Raw genomic sequence first — 23067 nt, forward strand, 5'->3', positions numbered from 1 at the left:
TCCTCATGTGATGAATTGTTGAATATTTGATCGTCTGAGCATGTGTTGCTCATCTGATGTATTATTGGCAGCGTACCAAAAATATTAATTAGAATACTGGTCGTTGAACCAAGCATAATTAATAAAATTAATGACCATGAGGTCGTCGTAAAATTATCAAGGTTCGAATCTGGAATGATGATCCTTAGATTCAGAAACCCTAATTTGATCAATTGATGATCAATTCATGGTTCGTCAGAATTTCAACCATGGGACGAAGGAGGGAGCGACTACATGGGACCGTGGATCAACCATGTGGTGTCCATATGCTCACGTGAGAAAATACGAAGAACTCCTGAAGAGTTGACGATTTGTTGTGGAAGAATGATTAAATGATGGCTTAATCATTTATTCAAAAATGCTCGTCTGAGCCTTAGGTGAAAAAACCTAATTAATTATGATGAGTCAAGGGACCGACCATGGAGTCATTAAACCGGCCATGGGTTGTCACGTGACCGCCTGACGATCACTTCATGAAAATCCAAAGTGTTTGGAAGAGTTTTAGACCTAATACGAGCAATTGTGCAAATTAAGTCAAACTGTGAAAATTGATGGGACCGGCTCCCGTGGGCCAAAGAGCCAATCTTGGTAGTTCAAGATAGCGTGCTCGTGTCCCCAAGGCGTCCGCGTCTCAGTCCTGAGAATTTTGATATTTTCTTGCGTGCAATTGAGCATCCATTCGAGAAAATATGCCAAAATTAGGGTTTCAACGAAACTGAGGAAAACACCTTGAGATGATGAAAAATAATTATAAAATAAGGAATGAGGAGCCGTGGGACCGCCGTGGTCAAGGCATGGTCGGACGGTCGTGACCAGGGTCCCGTGGTGCCTTTTCCTTAATTTTATAATATTTTGATGATTTTATGAAAAATTCATGAATTTTTAGAAATTTGATGAATTTAGGGAGTTTCCATGAATTGAAGGAGTTTTCATGAGTTCATGGAAGAAAAAAATATTAAAATAATAAAACAAGGGCGTGTAGGACCATGGAGGCATGGCCGGCCGGCTATGGACCGGTCAAATCATGGAAAATAATAAAAATGCATTAAAAATATATAACAAGCGTGGGATTGACCACGACACGGTCGGTCGGTCATGTGTCCGTGCGCCCAGCACCCTGGTCAATATTTTTAATTATTTATTATTTTCTTCTCTATTTTGCATAGGTTCATCGTTTCGTTGTATTTTTGAAATACTCGTCTGTGCGGTGACTGTTAGTGTATCGTCGTTGAATACACCTTCACCATTTGAATCGGGGCTTACTTAGAGATAGCTCAGACGCCCGGTTGTTGATTATTTATTACTAATTTTGGAATTCGGTGGAGAATAATTCACAGAACTGATCAATAAGATGTTTATTATTAATTCATAAGATCAGCCGAGGATTCGACTACGAATTCAGAATAATAAAGTGAGCATAATCATTCCATGGGATCGTAGATTCGATCATGAAATCATAGTAATGAGATAATATAGTTATTGCTTTTCTATGAGATCAAGCCGTGGATTCAATCATAGAATCATAACAATTGTTTATTTCCATTCCATGGGACCAGTCGTGGATCCGACCATGGAATAGGAGCAATTTTTATTGCCATTCCATGGGACCAGTCGTGGAATCGACCATGGAATAGGAGCAATAATAGATTATTCTGGGAATTCAGTAGTGAGTGTCACGGCAGAATTAATCTTAATTAGAAATAATTAACTTTGTGGCTTTATACTAGCAGAGAAGTTGTCTAGGAGCATTAATTATCCCGATATGATCTTGTCGGTAAGTCATATCCTTTATATAGTCAGGGTAAACTCGTTGTTTGTTCCTGAAGACGTTATCGCTCTATACTAGCAGAGCAAGCTGTCTAGGAGCTGTCCATCTCGTGATACTATATAGAAATAATCACTGAAAGTGTTCAATATTCATGAGATATGTCGTTGTCCAGTCGTGAGACTACATATGTACATGTACTCTGAAAGAAAGTAGTCTCCGTTGAGAATTCGATGAGAGACCCGTGTCTCAATACTCACGTCTGATTGCTGGATCAGAGCTTCGTATAATTATGAGTTTACGATTTTAGCCCTTGTCGAAAATCCACCATCTACACTCATATTGATTCTTGTACTCCACAAATGTAAATGTGAAGTGGTAAAGAATATTCGATTTTCAGAATGTACACTGATGTCGATAAAGTGACAAGATCACACATACCAGCTGGAAATATTCCTGCAAGGTTAGAAATCCTCGGTATGGGGTACACCATAGACTAAGGTGTTGCAACTATACTTGGTGGAACTGTAGTTGAGGCCGTGGCTCCATAAAGGAAGGTGGAGAGACCACTTGGTTCGATCAATCCTCACCTAGAAAGAAAGTATGTGAGTAAGGCACAACTTATTTATATCATCAGAAATCATCTCATAAGATTGTCTCTGAATATGTCCATGAATCAAATTGTAGGACACTCCGAAGTTTTAAATGATTCTAGAGAACAATGAAATCCTGACGGATTATGAGAATACACATGAGTTAATGGAAGGATCATGTGTGCACAGTGATGATATAATCCATAAATAGTTGCTTTAGAAGTAGAGGACAATGAGATCGAACCATGCTTTATTTTGATTAATTTCAAATAAATAGCATATTTGTCCTACACAATCCAGGTAGAACTTAGTTCTTTGGAAAATATACGGGTATTTGGTGTGGTAGTGCTAACCAACCAAGTGTAAAGCCTATTGGACATATATAATTAATTTTTCATAAAGCATAATGAGAAGAAAGTAGTCTTAAAGTACAAAGACTCGCCTTGTGGCGCGAGGTTTCTCACAAAGCCCTGGAATTGTTCTCTTGTAATGAACGTTATATAGCATTACTACCTAGTTAGCTTGGTAATTTCAAAAGGACTTGAAATGCAGCATATGTATGTGGTTCTTACGTATCTATGAAACAATCAAGATATAAAAGATATTTACAAAAGTACTTGATACACTTTTGTTGCCCAAATCAAGTAACTCTAAACCACAGAGTGCGTTTATAATTAGATAAAACATTCACTTATAGATTGAAGCAATCATGCGGAAGTGGTATACCCGTCTAAGTGGCTATTTGATTTGGAGGGGATAGACAAATACGTTATTTTTTATCGCGTATTCACTAGAAAGTTCCAAATTTGGAATTGTAGCTATTTATGTCGACAGGTACAGACACCATGGGTACTCTAAATGTAATAAGAGACCTTAAAAGCTATTTAAAAATCCGAATTTGAGATGAAAAATCTAGGGAAAGCTCGACCGAGTACTGAGCTTGTGGGATATTATTCCACCAGTTTGCATATGTCTAAAGTTGTCAGGAAATTTAACAAAGACATGCATCCTGATAGCACTCCCATGATTAGTCGAGGTTCAAATGTAAGTAAGTAACCATTTTGTCAAAAAAGAAATATGACGAAGATGTATTGGGAGATGAAATTCCCATATCTAAGTACAACAGACGCATTTTTGTACTTAGTATAATAATGTACTCGATTAAATTTTACATCCTCAGGGAACTTGTTAGCTAGATATAGCTCCGCGCCAATGCAACATCATTGGAATGGTATTGTGAATGTAATCATGTACTTAAAAGTAACCATTGACATAAATTTGTTTTATCCCTACAAAGACATTAAAAGGAATGCTAATGAAAGTGCAATCCAAAAGTTGTTGATTATGAAGGAAAAATAATCTCTTATCCAATGAAAGTAATCAGAGGGAGATATGGTAGATTATTTTATAGGTTATTACCGATATTCAGTTTCGAAAAGTACATGACTAAAGGAACTGTGTGGAACAACTCTGAAAGTAATTAGAGGGAGATGCCGACATCAGGCGGAAGATCCAAGGATATGATGTCGACATATTTTATTTTGAAATTGAAGTTGTGTTGTACTCTTTTTCCCTTGGATCGAGAATAGTTTTTCCCAAAATGGTTTTGTCACTCGACAAGGTTTTTAGCGAGAAAACACTAAAAACATCAAGTATGTTAAACGTTGAAGACATAAAGATCGTGTTGATATTACTGAAAATATCTGAATCAAAGAAATGAAACGCAATAGTCGGTTAAGCAACGTAACTTCCAGAATCAACAACAAGGTCTTATAAACATTCAAGTCACCAAATTAATGTGTGTTAAACTCCTTTTGACTGCATTAGACTAATGAAAATTGTCTGACATCAGGGGGAGCATCTAATGGTATGTTAAACTCTTTTCCTTCACCGAGGTTACTTTTTCCCACAGGGTTTTGTTGCTCGGAAACGTTTTTAATGAGACAACAACAAATAATGGGAATGTAATTTCCCAGCCAAGGCTGTTGTCTTTCCCACGAGGATTTTCTGCCTTTGGAGTTATGAAGAAACTAGTCAACTTCAACGGAGCAAAGTGATCATCTTTAACAGATCACCTTAACTTGCATCTGTCACGTTGTACTCTTTCCCCCTTTTCAAGGTTTTGTCCCACTGGGTTTCCTTGTCAAGGTTTTAATGAGGCAACGTATATGCGTCTAACTATGTTCTAAGTTTGATTAATATTGTACTCTTTTCTTTAGTTCAGGTTTTGTCCCTATGGGTTTTCCTGACGAAGTTTTAATGAGGCAATTAACTTAGATTCATCGATCAGTGAAGATCGTATTGCATGTGATGAACTACATGTAAAGCAAGAGACAACATGTGAAGTACTACATGTGAAGAGTTGTACCAAGGTTTTATCCCACTGGGGTTTTCCTTGTCAAAGTTTTAATGAGGAAATTGATTTCGGTACTAGTCATCAAGGAGAGGACGACATTTGAAGAATTACATTCGAAGCACTGTATGTGAAGCACTGCGTATGAAGTTCCATTGGACCGCATAAGGGGGAGTGTTGTAGGGCCTATAGCCCATAGATATGCGTCCCAACTAGGTAGTTAGGGTTTTCCCATGGTTGTATATAAAGCGTACTCCGCTATTAATATGGTTGCTGCCCATCAATAGAATCTCTCTTGCCGTTCCTCATATCCTTGGTTTTCTCTATGTTTTTCCCTAAAACAAAATCGTTGATTATTCTCTATAGTGCCTTTGATTATTCTCTCCGCAGGCTCTAAAATATAGTGTCAATCCCACTGCATATGTTACTCATTTGATTTTACAAGCTAGCAGGTTTATCGCATATTCTCTCAGCATGCAGGCCCTAAAATGTTAGTGTCCCCTTTATATAGGTGGAATATGTGAAATTTCTTAGAATAAGAAATAATTTGATTTCACAAAAAATTGTTTTTTATGTTTTAACCTTTATCATGTTCCAAATGCTAGAGATGTAAATTTGATTGTGATGATATCCATCTTATTTAATTAAGGATATAAGCGGAAAAAACCTATTTTAAAATCACATTTCCACTTATCCAGTGGGACAATTTTGTTTCAAAACTCCCCTTATATATAAGAGACCGGGGGATACAATACTTGATAGGTAAATAATATATTCTTAATGGTCAGGGAAACTCCTATGATATGGAGGTAAAATCATCCATAATTTAAGGAGTATCCACATATGTGTGGACCCTCAACAAAGAGTGGAGCTAAAACCCAGCATGGTGAATAACCAAAAAGATTAATCCATCCGGTCAGCAGGTGGCCGGGTTGAAAAATATGACATTTTGCAACAGATATAAGTGTTTCTAATTTGAGAAAAACACTCAATTGAATCAGTAACGGTTATAAATGTTGCAAATATGTAATGTTTTCATTCCGTACTGCTAAACTTAATCAGCAATCCGTCACTAATAAATTCCAGTCAGAAAATAAAAAACTTCATCCAGTCGCTAATAAAATAATAATTGATCCGAACACTTAGTGTCCGGATGGTATATCCACGAGGATTTTCTGCCTTTGGAGTTGTGAAGAAACTAGTCAACTTCAACGGAGCAAAGTGATCATCTTTAACAGATCACCTTAACTTGCATCTGTCACGTTGTACTCTTTCCCCTTTTTCAAGGTTTTGTCCCACTGGGTTTCCTTGTCAAGGTTTTAATGAGGCAACGTATATGCGTCTAACTATGTTCTAAGTTTGATTAATATTGTACTCTTTTCTTCAGTTCAGGTTTTGTCCCTATGGGTTTTCCTGACGAAGTTTTAATGAGGCAATTAACTTAGATTCATCGATCAGTGAAGATCGTATTGCATGTGATGAACTACATGTAAAGCAAGAGACAACATGTGAAGTACTACATGTGAAGAGTTGTACCAAGTTTTTATCCCACTGGGGTTTTTCTTGTCAAAGTTTTAATGAGGAAATTGATTTCGGTACTAGTCATCAAGGAGAGGACGACATTTGAAGAATTACATTCGAAGCACTGTATGTGAAGCACTGCGTATGAAGTTCCATTGGACCGCATAAGGGGGAGTGTTGTAGGGCCTATAGCCCATAGATATGCGTCCCAACTAGGTAGTTAGGGTTTTCCCATGGTTGTATATAAAGCATACTCCGCTATTAATATGGTTGCTGCCCATCAATAGAATCTCTCTTGCCGTTCCTCATATCCTTGGTTTTCTCTATGTTTTTCCCTAAAACAAAATCGTTGATTATTCTCTATAGTGCCTTTGATTATTCTCTCCGCAGGCTCTAAAATATAGTGTCAATCCCACTGCATATGTTACTCATTTGATTTTACAAGCTAGCAGGTTTATCGCATATTCTCTCAGCATGCAGGCCCTAAAATGTTAGTGTCCCCTTTATATAGGTGGAATATGTGAAATTTCTTAGAATAAGAAATAATTTTGATTTCACAAAAAATTGTTTTTTATGTTTTAACCTTTATCATGTTCCAAATGCTAGAGATGTAAATTTGATTGTGATGATATCCATCTTATTTAATTAAGGATATAAGCGGAAAAAACCTATTTTAAAATCACATTTCCACCTACCCAGTGGGACAATTTTTTTTCAAAACTCCCCTTATATATAAGAGACCGGGGGATACAATACTTGATAGGTAAATAATATATTCTTAATGGTCAGGGAAACTCCTATGATATGGAGGTAAAATCATCCATAATTTAAGGAGTATCCACATATGTGTGGACCCTCAACAAAGAGTGGAGCTAAAACCCAGCATGGTGAATAACCAAAAAGATTAATCCATCCGGTCAGCAGGTGGCCGGGTTGAAAAATATGACATTTTGCAACAGATATAAGTGTTTCTAATTTGAGAAAAACACTCAATTGAATCAGTAACGGTTATAAATGTTGCAAATATGTAACGTTTTCATTCCGTACTGCTAAACTTAATCAGCAATCCGTCACTAATAAATTCCAGTCAGAAAATAAAAAACTTCATCCAGTCGCTAATAAAATAATAATTGATCCGAACACTTAGTGTCCGGATGGTATATCCGGTCATCCAATGAGCGGATGAGGTCTCCACAACACCCTCCACTGATTTAAGGAGTACCCTCTTGACCTCACAAACATATGGATGTTAAAAACATCCATAGTAGCACTTTTTGGTCCATAAGATATGGACTATCACAAAGATATGGATGATTTTTTGCTCCATAGAAATTGCCCTTAGGAAGAATTTATTGGTCATTGTCTATGCCACTTGGGAGCAAATAATGTCGTAAGGAAGATTCAGCGGTTGAATTTAATTATCCCCAACTCTTAAGATTGCCGAGGGAGAAATCCGAGTATCACACCGACAGATACAGATGGTGAACCCATTTGGATCTTTTAGTATACCGACGCTAGAGTAAGGTTTGAAAAGCACCCGTTTTTCCAAAAAAACACCCTTTAAAACGGTCACATCCATATACCGTGGCCGTGAGGGTCCCCGAACCCCGTGCATATATAATGCCGATAAATAGGAAATAATGGCAGTTTTTAGGACCGTTTTTCCGTTTTCACACACGTTATAACCGTTTTTCTAAAATTGAATTTTACGTTTTTTCCATCTAAATAACATTTTAACGTAAGCTTTTTAGACCATTTTTCCCGTTTTCACGTCAGTTATAACCGTTTTTAAATAAAAAAGAATATAAAAATATTTTCTTACAATTTTTTATATTTTAAATTAAAGATTAAAAAATTACAACTAATATTTTAAAAATAAAGGAATAAAATAATAATATATAGAAAACGTTATAACAACGTTATTAGACCAGTTATAACTGTTTTCATGCACGTTGTAACCGTTAGATAGGAATTTCAAACCATAATTCTTTTTCATTTACTATTTAATCGTTATAACGCCTGTTATTTTAGAATAACGTATAAAAAACGCATTTTTTTCTTCTAAATAACGTGATTTTTGCCTGAAACGTGCTCACACCCGTCAAAACGGTCACGCTCAGTAGCCGTGACCTCTTTTTCAAACCTTGCGCTAGAGTCATTGATAGATTGCTCAAATCCCGATTACAAATGCAATAACAGACGTTGAAAATTACTCTTTATCTTAATCTCCTTGTGTTACCCTTTGAAAAACCTTTTAAATAGTACATTTTAACGAAATCACGGTGCATTTACAAGGGCAAATATGTAGTATTTACACTTTTCCTTTTCAAAAATCTTATACTCCATGTGCATATTTGTATCATCCTTCATCATATATTCTATTAGGTCTCTATGTACAGAAAATATAGTCAATCTCTGCATACTCCATTAGAAAATCATAACTTCCCATGGTCTTCACCCCCATTTGCATATCATAAGCATCAGTACTTATGAAGTTTGGGAATGCCAATACGAATTTGATGTACCGATCAAAAAGAAAAAAAAGAATTTGATGCAAGACAATATGTGGCCGCGCAAGCGTTTAATCAGCACGACGATCCCGACATTTGAATCAAGCGGAAGTTCAATGAATCCCTCCAGAAAGCAGCTAGCTTAGTGATGGGCTCAATATCATGGATGGCATCGGATTATCTTTAAAACCGATTGAACATAATAAACACATCAGTGAAGCAATACTTATTACTACTATATCTACAATCCCCTGGAACATGTCAAAGACAATCAATTCTGGATGAATTTGTTAACTACTAATTTCCACGTTTCTTTCATGGCGATGTATGTATGTACCTCGTGTACGTAGTCTAGTAGCGGACCAACTTGAAAAACATGTTTGATGGCATCTTCCAAAGCTAGAGTACATAACACTGTTGTAGTTAATTGTGTACATAATGCTCGGAACCACTCCGTGCATGTAGGTCTCTCCAGCAACGATTATTTATGATAAAAATCTACTTTATAGTGCCTTTAATTATTCTCTCCGCAGGTCCTAATGTCAATCCCGCTGCATATGTTCCTCATTTGATTTTACAAGCTAGCAGGTTTATTGCATATTCTCTCGGCAGGCCCTAAAATGTTAGTGTCAATCCCGCTGCACATGTTCCTCATTTCATTTAAGGATAATTTTTTTGTAGCCCATTTCATTTTTTTCGTATATATGAAACCCACCATTAAAATTCTATATATGAAAAGTCTATATTTTATTATAAGTAGGAATTGATTACACAAATGACCTTTTAGTAAGTAAATTAGTTACGTGATCTTTAATATAAAAACATTTGTAACAAATTATAATTCCTAAAAAAAACTCCATAACTAATTACATGATCCATTGATTCTCTCCTAATATATCTCCATAAATAATTTTAATTTGCATCTCTCCCGAAAAATAACTAATTTTATCTCGTTTTTTTGTTTCTCCCCAAAAATTTTATTACAACCGAACAAATAAACCCAATTATCACCATGAAGTTTAGGAAATTTCCAGTTTTCACAAGGGACAGTTTGGTGAAACATTTTGTTTTCACATGTAAACAAATTTGGTGAAAATTCTAATTTTCCGTGAAAACTTTAATTCTAAATCTTAATTAGGTATAATAGGTGAAAATAACAATTTTTAACAAAAAATCTAGTATTCACCTATTGATTATCGCAATTATCACGTTTAATAATTATCACGTTTAACAATCGGTGTGAAAATGGTAGTTTTCATCTATAATAGCTAGTCAGGTTGAGGAAAAGTCACAATTATCACCATTTTCATTTAAAAAAAAAAAAACTACTAAAGTAAAAGAGTTATTATTAATTTTTTGAGATTAAAAAATAGAAAAAGAAAAAACATAAGAAAACTTTATACTCAATAATCAACGAGTTTAGCGAGGAAGGAGGTGTCGGAGGAGTTACGGAGATTAATCATGGTGTGTTGCATATAGGCTTGAAAATAGGCCACACATGACACGTACTGGAACTGGATAAATGTCATTAATGTTTATTGTCAATGCATATACGTTCGAATCTTAATTATCCTCCTCATATATCGTAGCCTAATTAATCGTTGAGTAGCAACTGTAATGCGAATATGAGTAAGGTCCGCATATAAGGCCAACAGTTAAGCCCATAATTATTTTCACCGTAAACTAATGTTTTTTTTTTGTTAATAGTTTGTAACGGATAAAGGTTAATTTAATCATGTTGAAAGTTTAAAAATTCAAATTCAATCTAAAACTATTAATCTTAATCATACATCTAAAATATTGGGCTAGACATATATGACATCTTATTGATGGGATTATAGAAGAGAGGGTTCAAACATGGATTCCTCGAAAATTTCCACTTTCGGAAATTTCATTAAAAGATATTTATAAACGGAAAATGAGTCATTTGTCCAAATATCTTTAAATCACGGTTCAAATGGACGAATAAAAAATAGTTTGGGTGAAATGACCAAAAAAAATAGTAAGGTTGAAAAAATAGTAAAAACTGGTTTCATCCTAGCTTAAATTTAAAAAATAGCAAGGATGAAATTGGATACATCCTGTGTATATTAAAAATAAGGAAAAATATTTGAAAATGGGCACGATGAAACTGGTTACATCCGGCCTATTTTTACATTTTTGTCCATTTAAACAGTATTAAAATCTAACTATTCATTTCACCTAAGAATTGATGATTTTGGTCTTTTTAACCAATTTTGTGATTTATAAAAGGATCGTATATTTATGATCGACAAAGGCTTTGAATGATAGATAGTACAAAACTTATCTTCTAATTGGTATATATAGAGAGTAAACTTCGTCCTCTTTCTTACACAACCCTTGCATGTCCTCTATTTTGAGTTTCGTACCGTATGAGCGTATGTGTTTTGAGTGCAAATCATTGATAAGATAACTAACAATGGTTGTTTCCGGTGTTGCTGGTACACTTGAGTTAGTAGTAGAAATTCGTAGCTCAGCAGACATGTTTTGGGAATCTCTTAAAACTTGGTCAGCTATTTTTCCCGAGGTTTTACCCGACACTTATAAGAGCATTGAAGTAATTGAAGAAATGAATGGAGAAAAGAATGGATCTGTTACCCTCTGGAAAATAAATCCAAGTAAGTTCAAATTCATTGCATATCCCAATAAAGATGGCAACAAGCAACTACTATATTAAGATGAAATTAAAAATCAGATTAAGGCCAAATGGGACTCCCCTTGGTGAATTATGATATACGTGTAACATATTTTTGTCACTAATATGTTTTTTTTTTTTTTCTTAGGTACACTGGTTGAAGGGGCTCCCGTTATGATGGAAGAGATCAAAAAAATAGAAAATCTGGATGAACTAACCAAGACAATAATTTACAGTGTTATTGGTGGAGATTTATTAAAGCTTTACAAAAGTTATGAACCTCAGCTTAAAGTTACTCCAGGTGATCATAAGGTTTTTGACGAAGAAGACGAGAAGGTCGAAAAAAGAGGAGGGACTGTGAAGTGGTCGGTGAAGTATGAGAAAATAAATGAGATGGTTCCCGAACCTTACATGATTAAGGAAATGATCTATAAGACCATACTCAAAATGGACGAATACATCCTCGCCAAGCAAAAAGAAGTGACAAGTGATAAGTAATTGAAAAAGGATGAGGAAATAATTAATAAAATCATGCATCTTATAGATGTTTTATTTATGTACTAGTTTATTGAAATGAATGTCGCTATGCTTTGAGTTTATGTATCACCACAAGTATGTTGTTCTTTTTACTGTTCGATTTTAATGTATTTGGTATTTGTGTACTCTTGGTTTATTATTAATAAAATAAGAACAACAGAAAAAGCTTATGAAGAAAAGACAAATGAGTCCAAATTTGTGCACTCCTCCAAATTTGTGCACTCCTCCAAAATCGTGGCGCAGATTCCGAACATCCCTATTGGTTGAAATCACTTGCACTGGTTTCTGATTTTTTTTGTTAAATATTTAAATTTTATTTTAAAATATAAAGAAAAATCCAAGTCAGAATTTCATTAAAAAATGATTCTCTTATTTAACTTTGAAGTTAAAATCATGTGCGTGATTATCAGGTTAAACAACCGCTAATTTCGAATTTATTAATTATATTCTAATGAATTTTTTAAAGTAAATACAGACAGGATCAAGAACTTCACCATCTCGTCTAGGTAAATTCCCTGTTTTAAATCCAAATATGATCATGTAAATCATCACGGCCATGTATGTATGCATCTTGAAGAGTTGCTTCCACAATGTTGATTTCACAATAATCCAGTAATTGTATAAAGAAGTACTGACGTTACATGGTTGGATTGACTAAAGGTCTGTTGAGATAAATTTCGAATAATACCAAGAACCCAAATCATGAATAGATCAGCACAAGTATTACTATTTCTTCTCATAGTAATCTTTTCATCCAGAATTTAACCTAGGTAGTACTTTTCCTCGTGGATCGAACCCATGCCAGTCCCACAAAAAGAAAAAAAATAAAAAAAAACTTGGGGTTTATGTAAGGCGATAGAATGGAGTTGAAAATAAAATAAAATGAAATCTTACATTTTAGACATTAACAAAATGAACTCACTGAAGGACACGATGGTGGAGATAAAGAAGAAAAAAAGGAGAGAAGGTTCTCTTCTCTATAATTTCTATAATATTGAAACTGGAAAATAAAAATACGAGACACTGGTTTTATGACCGAAGCCCAATAATGACGTCCGGAATGTGCACCCCGGATTTAGAGGGTACAAATTTGGACTCAAGACAAATGCTACAAAATTACTATTAAATATTATTATTATTTGAAAAAATTAATTGTTTTGATCTTATTTTCTTGTCTTATTATCTTGATATTGTATCAGATATGGAATAATTTTGTATGAACCAGATAAATCCCCAACTTGTGACTTCATGTTAGCTGTAAAAGTCATGGGCCAATGAAACCTGCTTTTACAGCCAATAACCAAATTTACAGTCATGAGATCCAGGATTTCTCATGATAAATTGAGGTTCAGTTGAAAATTAGCCCATGCTGTCCATATATATCACAACATTCCCTCATTTGTAAATGAGCTTTTATTCCAGGTTAGCAATTTGGCGAATTTTTAGGGTCAATTGGAACCCAAAAACGTGACTTTTATTGTCTTTGGTAATTCAATCAATTCGTCTGCATAATAGTGCTACTGGGCTCAGTTGGTAGAAATTAGTTATTGGATAAACATTATGAAAGAACGATTTTTTAGGGACCATGGTTTTATTAGGCCATCTTCCCTATAGTTAAAGGGGTGTCCTAAAACATTGAAATGACTAACCTACCCTTAACCTAATTAATTTAAAACCAACTCAATAACCACCTATATATATAACCACCACCTCCTCCCACCACCACCTCCCACCATTGCCGATTACCACTACCACCACCTCCGATTATCACCACCACCAACCACCGATTACCACCACCGCCACCGCCCACCACCGCCGATTACCACCACCACCACCTCCGATTATCACCACCACAAACCACCGATTACCACCACCACCTCCGATTACCACCACCACCAACCACCACCACCACTATATATATAGCTTAATTTAAATCATTCACAAAGATATTCTCACAAACCCATTATTTGTCATTCGTTTTTGGTTGAATAAATGAGAAGTAATCATTAAAATGAGTTGAAAATGGAAGTTGCAGAAAAGTTTAATGGAGGATTTTTTTTCAGAGAAAATTTCGGTTATCACGAATTAATTTTTTCTTAACCGAACTAAGAGTTCGGTTGATTCGCCAAAAAATACGTTTAACCGAACTCCTTGTATTAGAACAAGACAAGTCCATAAGTTCGGTTCCTTCGCAAAATAAGGATATCACCGAACTTTAGTTTACTAAAATAATGAGAAGTCCACAAGTTCGGTTTGTTCGCAAAAATATTAAGTTTTCTTTGTAACCGAATTCTACCTTTGAAACTTCGTAACCGAACTCTACCTAATTCTCCAAAAAATAAATTTCGTAGTAACCGAACGTTTGCCTAATTGCATATATGCATATATAATCCCAGTTCGGTTGATTCGCAAAATATGTTGAAGTTTGCGAACCAACCTAACTTCTAACACTAGGTTACTTTTAACCTGCGGTTCGGTTGGAAACTTGGTTACATTGAAGTTTGTGAACTAACCGAACACACAAGATGTACCCAAATAAATTGTTAAGTTCAAAGTTCGGTTACCTACCATTTATTCCTAGGTAACCGAACATTACACTGTACGACCAAAACCTCCGTTAATGAGCGAGTTCGGTAACCTGCGTGTTTGGAAAACGTAACCGAACTACACTTTCAGGTGTGTTCGGTTACATGTTCTTGACATATGGTAACCGAACTGTCCCAAATCTACATAAAAAATTTCATTTTTTTTGAAAGTTTGGAGTAATTCAACCAACATTATCTAAGTTTAAAGCATACCTGGGTACCCAAATACCCTTCCTCCGGTTGTGGTTGGTAAAATCCATCGTTTTTCATGTTTTCCTTCTTCATGTTTTCTAACTTTACTCTCTCAATAATTCTACTTCTTTAAAAAAAATCATCTGATTTTTTAATCTCGCTAATTATCTTTAATTTAATCATCTCACTAATCATTACACTAACTATTATTAACACTAACTAATCATCACCCAAAATTAATCAGGAGGGTAATTTAGGTATTAATATAAATATCTAGATAAGGCGTGACCTAGATTTACTTCTAATGTCTTTACCCAAAATAAAACCATGGTCCCTCAAAAAAAACCATGGTCCCCAAAAAATCGTTCTTCGGAAACGTCATTGAGCCTACTAGTTCCAATCCTTTCTTTGTACAATGTTTTTCAGTGAGCCCACTAGTTCCATTCCTTGTACAATGTTATTAAGGATGCACAAGAACCGATCAGTATTCACTGGACTGGACTGGAACCGAAAGCACCAGACCGGTAACGGACCGCAACCGGAGTAAACGGTAAGGGACCGGGACTGAAACTCAAGAACCGGAATAGACCGGTACAGACACTGGTTCTGGGGTTAGTACCGGCAGGAACCGGACCAAAAGAACCGGTTAATATCAACCGTTGAGATCTTGGTTATTTTAATCCTATCCGTCCATCCTAGGTATAGAGTTATCTATCGAGAGTTTCACGTATCATCTTTCTTCTTCTTCTTTTTCTCTGAAAAGTCCTCTCTCGTCTGAACTCTGAAGAGCAGCCTACTACCACCATCTCTAAGTCTCTCTATCGTACTATCACCATCTCCATCATCGATTTATTCTTTTTTACCATCCCTGACTGAGTCAGGTACTTCTTCTTGTTCGATCTGTTTAAATCTTTATAACTCTTATGATTGATTTAGGGTTTGAATCATTTGATTTGAGATTGATTTGGTCTTTGAATTTGCATGCACATATCTATAGACTTATTTATTTGGGGTTTGGTTCTTATTTTTTGGTTGTTGGAGAATGTTGTTTAAGAATTTTTTTTCTTTGATTAGAGTATCAGATCGATGAAATTAACCTTGTTGTTGTGAATGGTCATGATAGATTTGATGATTTGAAGACATAGATTTTCTTTATGTACTGTTTGATAAATATGAATGCTTGTACTTTTTTTCCTTAGTCTTTAATGGATTAAGAAAAAACCCTTTTTCTTAATTATAAAGAAATTAGGTGAAATGACAAAAAGGGATAGTTGGGTAGTTAAAGAATGGAAAGCTGACGTGTTCTGTTTAATTCTTATTCTTCCTTTTGAATTTTTTCAATCAGTTATTGATATAACTTTATCAATTTCTATTTTTCTGCTCATGAATGGATTCAACTGAATTTGTGGTTACTTTTGTTAGTTCTGTTTACTTAACTTGCATTGCATCTTTGGTTAACCTGTACAACTGTATCTGTGTCAATGAGTAATAAATGAATGTATGTATATAACTTTCAATTTCTATTGTTCTGCTCATGAGATGTTCAATTTTTTTTAGTTAGATGATGATTGATGAGAGTTTTGTGTATATTAAGATGTTCAATTCTGTTGATTTTGTTAGATGGATACACGTAATTCAACTCAAGGAAAGATCTGCAGTATGGGAACATTTTGAGAAACTTAATTCTACAAGAGAAAAGTGTAGGCACTGCTCAAAGGTATATGCTGCCGATGCCAAGCGAAATGAGACAACTGATATGAGATTTCATATACAACAATGCCCAATCCTTCGATTAATGAAACATAAATTCAACCAAAAAGGAAAATAGGACTTAAAGGGAGCTTGATATTCATTGTCTCTTTCTTGCATATTTATGGAATGGAAGTGAAAGTGGTGTGGAACTGTTGGTTTAACTTTGTTTTAATGTTAAATACAGAACTTTGAACTGCTTGTTACAGGAGTTTAAGTAACCTGTAACTTGTATTAAACCTTTGTTCATCTTAAGAACATATGATGTATTTAATGTGTTGAGAACAATTACATAAAGAAAATATTATGTTGCATACTTTGTTTTACAGGTAAAAACCCGGTATCGGAGTGGAACCGGACCGGTCTTACAAGTACAGGTATCGATCCTCAAAATGAGGTACCGGTCAACACTAGGTACAGGGACTGGTTCCAACAGAAAACTGGGTAGTACCGGCTCATGTGCAGCCTTAAATGTTATGTGACACCCGAAACTATTTTTTTTGTTGTCAGACCCAAAATATTTTTCAGATTTTGTAACAGTCGTTATTATTTGAAATTATATAAAGTGAGTAAAGTAAAACATAATTACCCTTAATATTTCTACATGTATAAAAAAAGAATTTCAAATTTTCTATCTTCTAATTAAATTGTTTTATGCATCCTATTTTTTCAGGGGTATAATTGGAAATGAAACTTGAATATAACATATCTAAAAAACACTCACTACACCAAAACAGACATTTTGTTACACAAATAGGTGTGACTTCTTATTTATTATCACACATATAAGTGTAATAAATATGGTGTTTTTCTTTTGTCACTCATTAGTGGTCACACTTATAAGTGTGACATCAATTAATTAAAGTCACACTAAATTGTGTTACCAAGGTTTGACACATAGTAGTGTAACAAATTTAGGATAAAATTAGAAGAAAAAAAATCTGGAATTCTCTCCCCCCCTCCCCCCCCCCCCCCCCCCCCCCCCCCCCCCCCCCCCCCCCCTAATTCGAGGTGCCTGCGCTGCCTCACTCAAACAATCACATGAAAGTATCACAAAAACCATTGTATTCATTGAAAGTGGGTACAAGTCAAAAAAATGTATAAGCTACAAGTATACGAGTTGCTGAAAACCAACGGAAACGAAGATTGCATTTGCACTATAATTTACAATATCATACCATCACAACGCGGTTTAGACCATCACTCCATGACAATTAACTTAATTACAATTGTCTTAATAGTGAACTGGTCCATCGGTACATATACCTAACCACACGACTATATCCTTTCCTTGCATTCTTTTACAGCCAGCAATGCGAATCACTAACGGCTCCATATACTATTTAGGATGTGGTGCAGCAGAGGGGTCTACATCTGCAGATGCTAACGAAGGTCTTCCTGCACAGAGCATACAAAGTAAAAGGACATAAAAAATCTAGACATAGGTAAAGCTCAGAAATTGATCGATACTATAATTCAAAATAAAAATGAAAATGGGAATGATAATGGAGACACTGGTTAACATGGTAGTTAACACCGCTTAACGCTGGTAAAGGGGGATTTTTCATGTCACTGTTTTGAACTTGAGACTCTGAAAATTCAAAGTTCAACCTTAGCATCAATATGTAAACAATCTACTGCATTGATAAAATCATTAATATATCTAAGTGGTTAATGCATAAGGTTTTGAATGCAACTATGATATATAACTAGAAATGCAATATAAACTGCAATCACGTGTTATTATTTTTAGTGTGAGTGTACGGAAACAAAGAGAAGATGTGGATTATGGATGGTGATAGGAAACCAAACCTCTTCCTTTCCTTCTTTTGAAATAGTGAAGGCTTCCAAAAATGCTTTACTACAGAATTCACTGACCAGTCACTCATCCCCACCTTTTAACAAGCCTGCAAGAACTCCAGCAACATGTTCCATTACCTGAGACAGCATTTAGAAAGTGATTTAGATCTAGAAATTGTTCCAAGGGTGGTTTAGTCTGTTTAAATAGTTAGGAACTTCGCTTCTACAATATCACTTCATTCAAACAAATATTCAGTTCTTTGCTGGATCTTGTTTTTCATTCCTAATAAAAATTCTAACAACTAGCAGCACCACCAATCAGCGCTAACTGCAAGAGTCCTAGGAACTAGATTCTTTTAAAAAAAAATTTGTACCATTTAAACATATAGGGATCATTAACATAGTACGAGTAAACTGATTATGAGTGAAAAACAAAAGACTAGCCGGTGAATATGTATATACCCATTTTTACAAGAATTTTATCCAGCTTTCCTCAACGAGTGTGTCCTCTTTATGATTTTCATAATGTCCTCAATTAATTTAGTATTAATATAAGACTTGTGAGATCATAGTAAAAGATAAAGCAAAGCAACAACTCAAAACTGCAAATTTGAAAAGAAGGAAAATATAAACGCACAAATGGATTTGTTACAACGCCTTTGCTGCTGCTAACTTGTACAGCTAACTTTTTTATCTGAGGACTTGTACACAACCATATAAAATCAACAAGGGATTGTACATGCAACTTCTTTTATTAGGACTTGTACAGAACCACATAAAATCTTGTCTAGCAATAGGTATACTTTTGTGAGGAATGGAGAAGATATGAGGAATGTAATTAGACATACCTCTTGATATGAACTACAAAAATATCCACATGACAGAAGGGGAAATGTAGCCATCAAGAATGGATTAATTTTTAATAAGATATGCTCAGCCCTGTTCCCAACTTCTCACAACAGTTTGAATTGAACTTAGTTAGAATTCAAAATATTTTCATGGAACATTATCCTCAGTAAGCATTGTTAGAGTGATGAACTAATTTATCAAAAGTGAACCACAAAGTGAAAAGGAACCAACAACAGAAACACAAAAGTTCAGTTTTGTTAAACCTTGAAAACATTCGCAGCTCAAGCCAATTGAAGGAAATGATGTTGCACAACAACGATTGTTATCTCTGTCCCATCCCCTTATCAAAAAGGGAAACAAACAAAAGAAAAATCAGAAATTCACAAGTAAACATAACTAGATGACTGCTGCAGCAGTGGGAGGCCGACGAAGAAACACATGCTAGACAATTCCATCAAACTCTTACATGGCATGCACTCCATTTTCTGCTTGACACTGCTCATAAAATTGTGCGAAACCCAAGTCACCTATAAATTTCTTGCACATTTATCATACCACTGTTTATACATGTAAGGTTTTACGGGTATATAATACCTCCTGATAAATCATGTCAAGCCTCATTCCCAACAATGCTCATGTTCCCCAGGTCTCAAACCAAAGAAGTCCAACACATTCCGCTAGCATATGAACCACAGAAGATGTGCGATAATGTTATCAAGATTTCCTTCCGCTAGATCAACCAACGACATGACAGCAGCAAAAGCATGGTTAAGAAGGTGTCAGATTTCTGCAGCGCAAAAAAAGGATCCCAACGGAAAGACCCTGAACTGTCTTGAATCTGTGAATGTAATGTTATGAATCTAATTTGTAAGCAGAAACAAACAAGAATAGAAACAAAATTGGTTGTAATCGGAGGGAACCTTTGTAGTCTAATAAAAATTGGAAGAAGTTAAGAGTCTTGAAAAAGCTTCCACCCTTGAAGCAGCAGCTTCAGGGACTGAACAACCATTTTCTCCTGCCGTGTGTGTAGATCTTTAGAGCAGTGACTTCAGACTGCAAACAGAATGTAAATTTACCCCTTCAGTTTTCATCACAAGAAAATAGTTAGTAAACTACAAGGCCAATGAATCGCCCATCGACAATTGAAAACAACAAAAGTTACTTCCAGATTGGGTAACTAAAACGAAGTTTAATATGATGCATAGTTTAGTAGTACATAACAGAAAATACCACTTTTTTATTCAACTGTATCAACTGTAAAGTCAAAATACATTACCTGATGCAAAAGACATATGATGGTTCCTTGTAACTCTATAAATGAAATAACAAATTTAAAGATTAATACGAATACCAGAAGTTGTTTAGCAGTAGTAGAGTCGTGAACTAAAACATCAACTCCATTCCCAGCAAATTGAGGTTCTTCAGATTAACTTCACAATCGGCCAATAATGTATCTTCACCATTACCATCAAGCATCAGCATCAATGCAATGGGTATAAGAATTGTAATAATCTCCTTAAAAGTATCTGATCCATAGCAGTGAATCAGTGAGCATGAGAAAAAAAATGACTAGAGGAGATTTATCAACCTTAAATAAACGTAACTAATTGATCAAAACCTCTTTAAAACGAAAAACAAAAATCAAATTTAAGGCACATGACAATTAGTTCATTGAGACATTTTATCAAACAAGAATAGAGAAATACTGTTTACTTATCCTTTGGCAGTGACGATCAAAGTAATAATGGAGAAAATCTGAAAAAGGATAATCCTGATATTACGAAGAATGAGTAGAGGGAGATCAAAGCAAGAGCTGTGCTTTTTGGGTTAGCCTGATATTCGAAATTTGATGTAAGTGGAGAAAGATGGAAGTATAGAGATGTGAAGAACATTACCTTATGAAATTTCTCTGCTTTTTTCTATAGATATGATGAAGAAATCAATGGATTCTGATCGATGTAATGGAAATTTTGAAGAACTCTGAACTACCAATTTATTCGTTTGAGTGTATTCAATTGGATTGGTGAACAATTCGTTTGATTAATTCAAAATTATTCTTAATTTTGTGAAATTGAGAATTCAGAAAAATTTCTGGGACAAATTTTGTGACGGACAAATTACCTTCAAGCTCAATAGAATAGACCTGTGGTGTTTCATCAGAAAAAATAGACCCTTAAATATATAATACTCAAATTTAATCTTTCACTTATCCAAACATTCACAAGAAGAAAAGAACTTAACCAAAAAGACAAACCTTTTGTTTATACTTTTGTTGATTATGTCAACGGTGTTCCCTTCTTCCATACTTGTGTTTTATACTTCGGATTAGGATTAATAAGGAAAAGATTCAGGATCTTCGACAATAAAAAACCCTAATACCAAATCAAATCTCGAAATCAAACAAAAACAATCCCTAATGCGAAATCAGATACCGAAATCAAACAAGAAAGAACCATCAACTATTTCTCCGAACCACGAAAGATTAAGAAAAAGAAAAATAACCTATTAAAACGATTAAACGAAAGAAATTTGGTTTCCATCGTTAAGATAGAGAGACCTGAAAAGAAAAATTGATTTCTTCGAGAATATAGATCGAGTAGATTTATGGGGGGATAAAGAGATTTTGTTTCAATTCATTCTGAATTTTGGTAAGATATTAAAGGGAATTGAAAAAAAATAGGCAGAGGAGCGGGAACTGAAAATTTTGGGGGCAAGTAGAGGCGGAAATGAAAGCTGATTTCAAAAACGAGAATCGAAGATATAATGTTTTGTAAATTTTATTTACTTCATAATTTTAATATTTAATATATGAGAGGATTATTTGTTACACTTTTTGATGAGATAAATTAAAAAAAATACATAAATTAACTACAATTACGATTTATTGTTACACTTATCAGAGGTGTGACACCTATATATGTAACAACTATTATCACACTAATTTGTGTGATAATTCAGTCTTACAAATTACTCAATTTGGTGTAGTGACTTCCTTGGAATTTTACAAATTTTATCTCGTTTGAAAGCTTTTAAAGAGATCTACACAACGAGTATAAACAACAATACCAAATTTACCAAAAACCAGAGGTAATTATTCTTTAGACATGATACATAACCATCCTGTAGCCACCACAAAGGATGCATAACATATTAGGCAGATATTACAATGGATGCATAACACAGTATGCAACCATATTTTGGTTTATCATCCATTAATTTGGTTATGCAACCACCAAAGGGATGTATACACTTAAAAAGTAACATTCAAACAAAAAAGAAGAAGAATGTATAACGAATTATGAAGCCACCACAAAGGATGCATAACTCCTTATTTAACCATATTTTAGTTCATGCACCCACGAATTTGGTTATGCAACTACTAAAACGATGTATATGTATGAAAAATAACATTCCAACAAAAAAAATAGATGCATAAGGAATTATGTGGTCATTTTCTCAACTAGCCATTTTCTAATTGATTTATGTCCTTACAAAAAAGTTCATGCATAATGCGTTATGCAACCATTTTTTCCGGATGCATGGCAGGCTATGCATCCATTTTATCGGATGCATAAAAGACTTTTTTATTTTATTTTAATGTCAATAACAAAATGGTTGCATAATAGTTATTCAGTCATTTGCTCGACTGCATAACAAGTCCTGCAGATATCATTTTTGTAGGTGTATAACAAGTTATACAATCATTTTTTGATTGATTTCAGTGCTAAGATAAAAATGTAATCATTTTTATAGTTACATAATCCATTATGCAACCATTTTCTCGACTACATAACAAGTTATGCAACTATTTTATAGTTGCATAACATGTTGTGCGACTATTTCTACAGTTGCATAATGTGTTATGCATTAATATTCTCAGATGCAAATAAGTTATGCAACCATTTTTTGGTTGGTTTC

The 23067-nt window shown here is 34.6% G+C and overlaps 1 protein-coding gene and 1 long non-coding RNA gene across 16 annotated transcripts; one reads left to right on the forward strand and one right to left on the reverse strand.

The window, feature by feature from the left end:
- Positions 1 to 11153: 11153 nt before the first annotated feature.
- Positions 11154 to 12112, forward strand: LOC113354081 (MLP-like protein 423). Its single transcript, XM_026597524.1, has 2 exons — positions 11154 to 11420; positions 11586 to 12112. The coding sequence occupies exons 1-2, from the start codon at positions 11222 to 11224 to the stop codon at positions 11933 to 11935; spliced, it is 549 nt and encodes a 182-aa protein (XP_026453309.1). The 5' UTR covers positions 11154 to 11221; the 3' UTR covers positions 11936 to 12112.
- Positions 12113 to 17620: 5508 nt separating this feature from the next.
- Positions 17621 to 21877, reverse strand: LOC113349376. 15 transcript variants are annotated; one of them, XR_003360123.1, is made up of 7 exons: positions 21045 to 21876; positions 20501 to 20675; positions 20070 to 20202; positions 19744 to 19987; positions 19616 to 19644; positions 18313 to 19477; positions 17637 to 17898 (listed from the first exon to the last, which is right to left on the reverse strand). It is a non-coding gene; the product is annotated as an uncharacterized LOC113349376 (long non-coding RNA). The 15 variants fall into 15 exon arrangements; XR_003360121.1 differs by having other exon boundaries at positions 18313 to 19489; XR_003360122.1 differs by having other exon boundaries at positions 18313 to 19249; positions 19413 to 19489; positions 19616 to 19987.
- Between the last annotated feature and the right edge of the window lie 1190 nt (positions 21878 to 23067).

This window comes from Papaver somniferum, chromosome 2, assembly GCF_003573695.1.
Source record: "Papaver somniferum cultivar HN1 chromosome 2, ASM357369v1, whole genome shotgun sequence".
NCBI lineage: Eukaryota > Viridiplantae > Streptophyta > Magnoliopsida > Ranunculales > Papaveraceae > Papaver > Papaver somniferum.

What these genes read in the sequence shown, in the direction of transcription:
- LOC113354081 (XM_026597524.1), top strand. Translation starts at nt 11,222, where the DNA reads ATGGTTGTTTCCGGTGTTGCTGGTACACTTGAGTTAGTAGTAGAAATT. An exon ending in CCTCTGGAAAATAAATCCAA is followed by an intron (nt 11,421 to 11,585) that starts GTAAGTTCAAAT and finishes TTTTTTTCTTAG; the next exon opens with GTACACTGGTTGAAGGGGCT.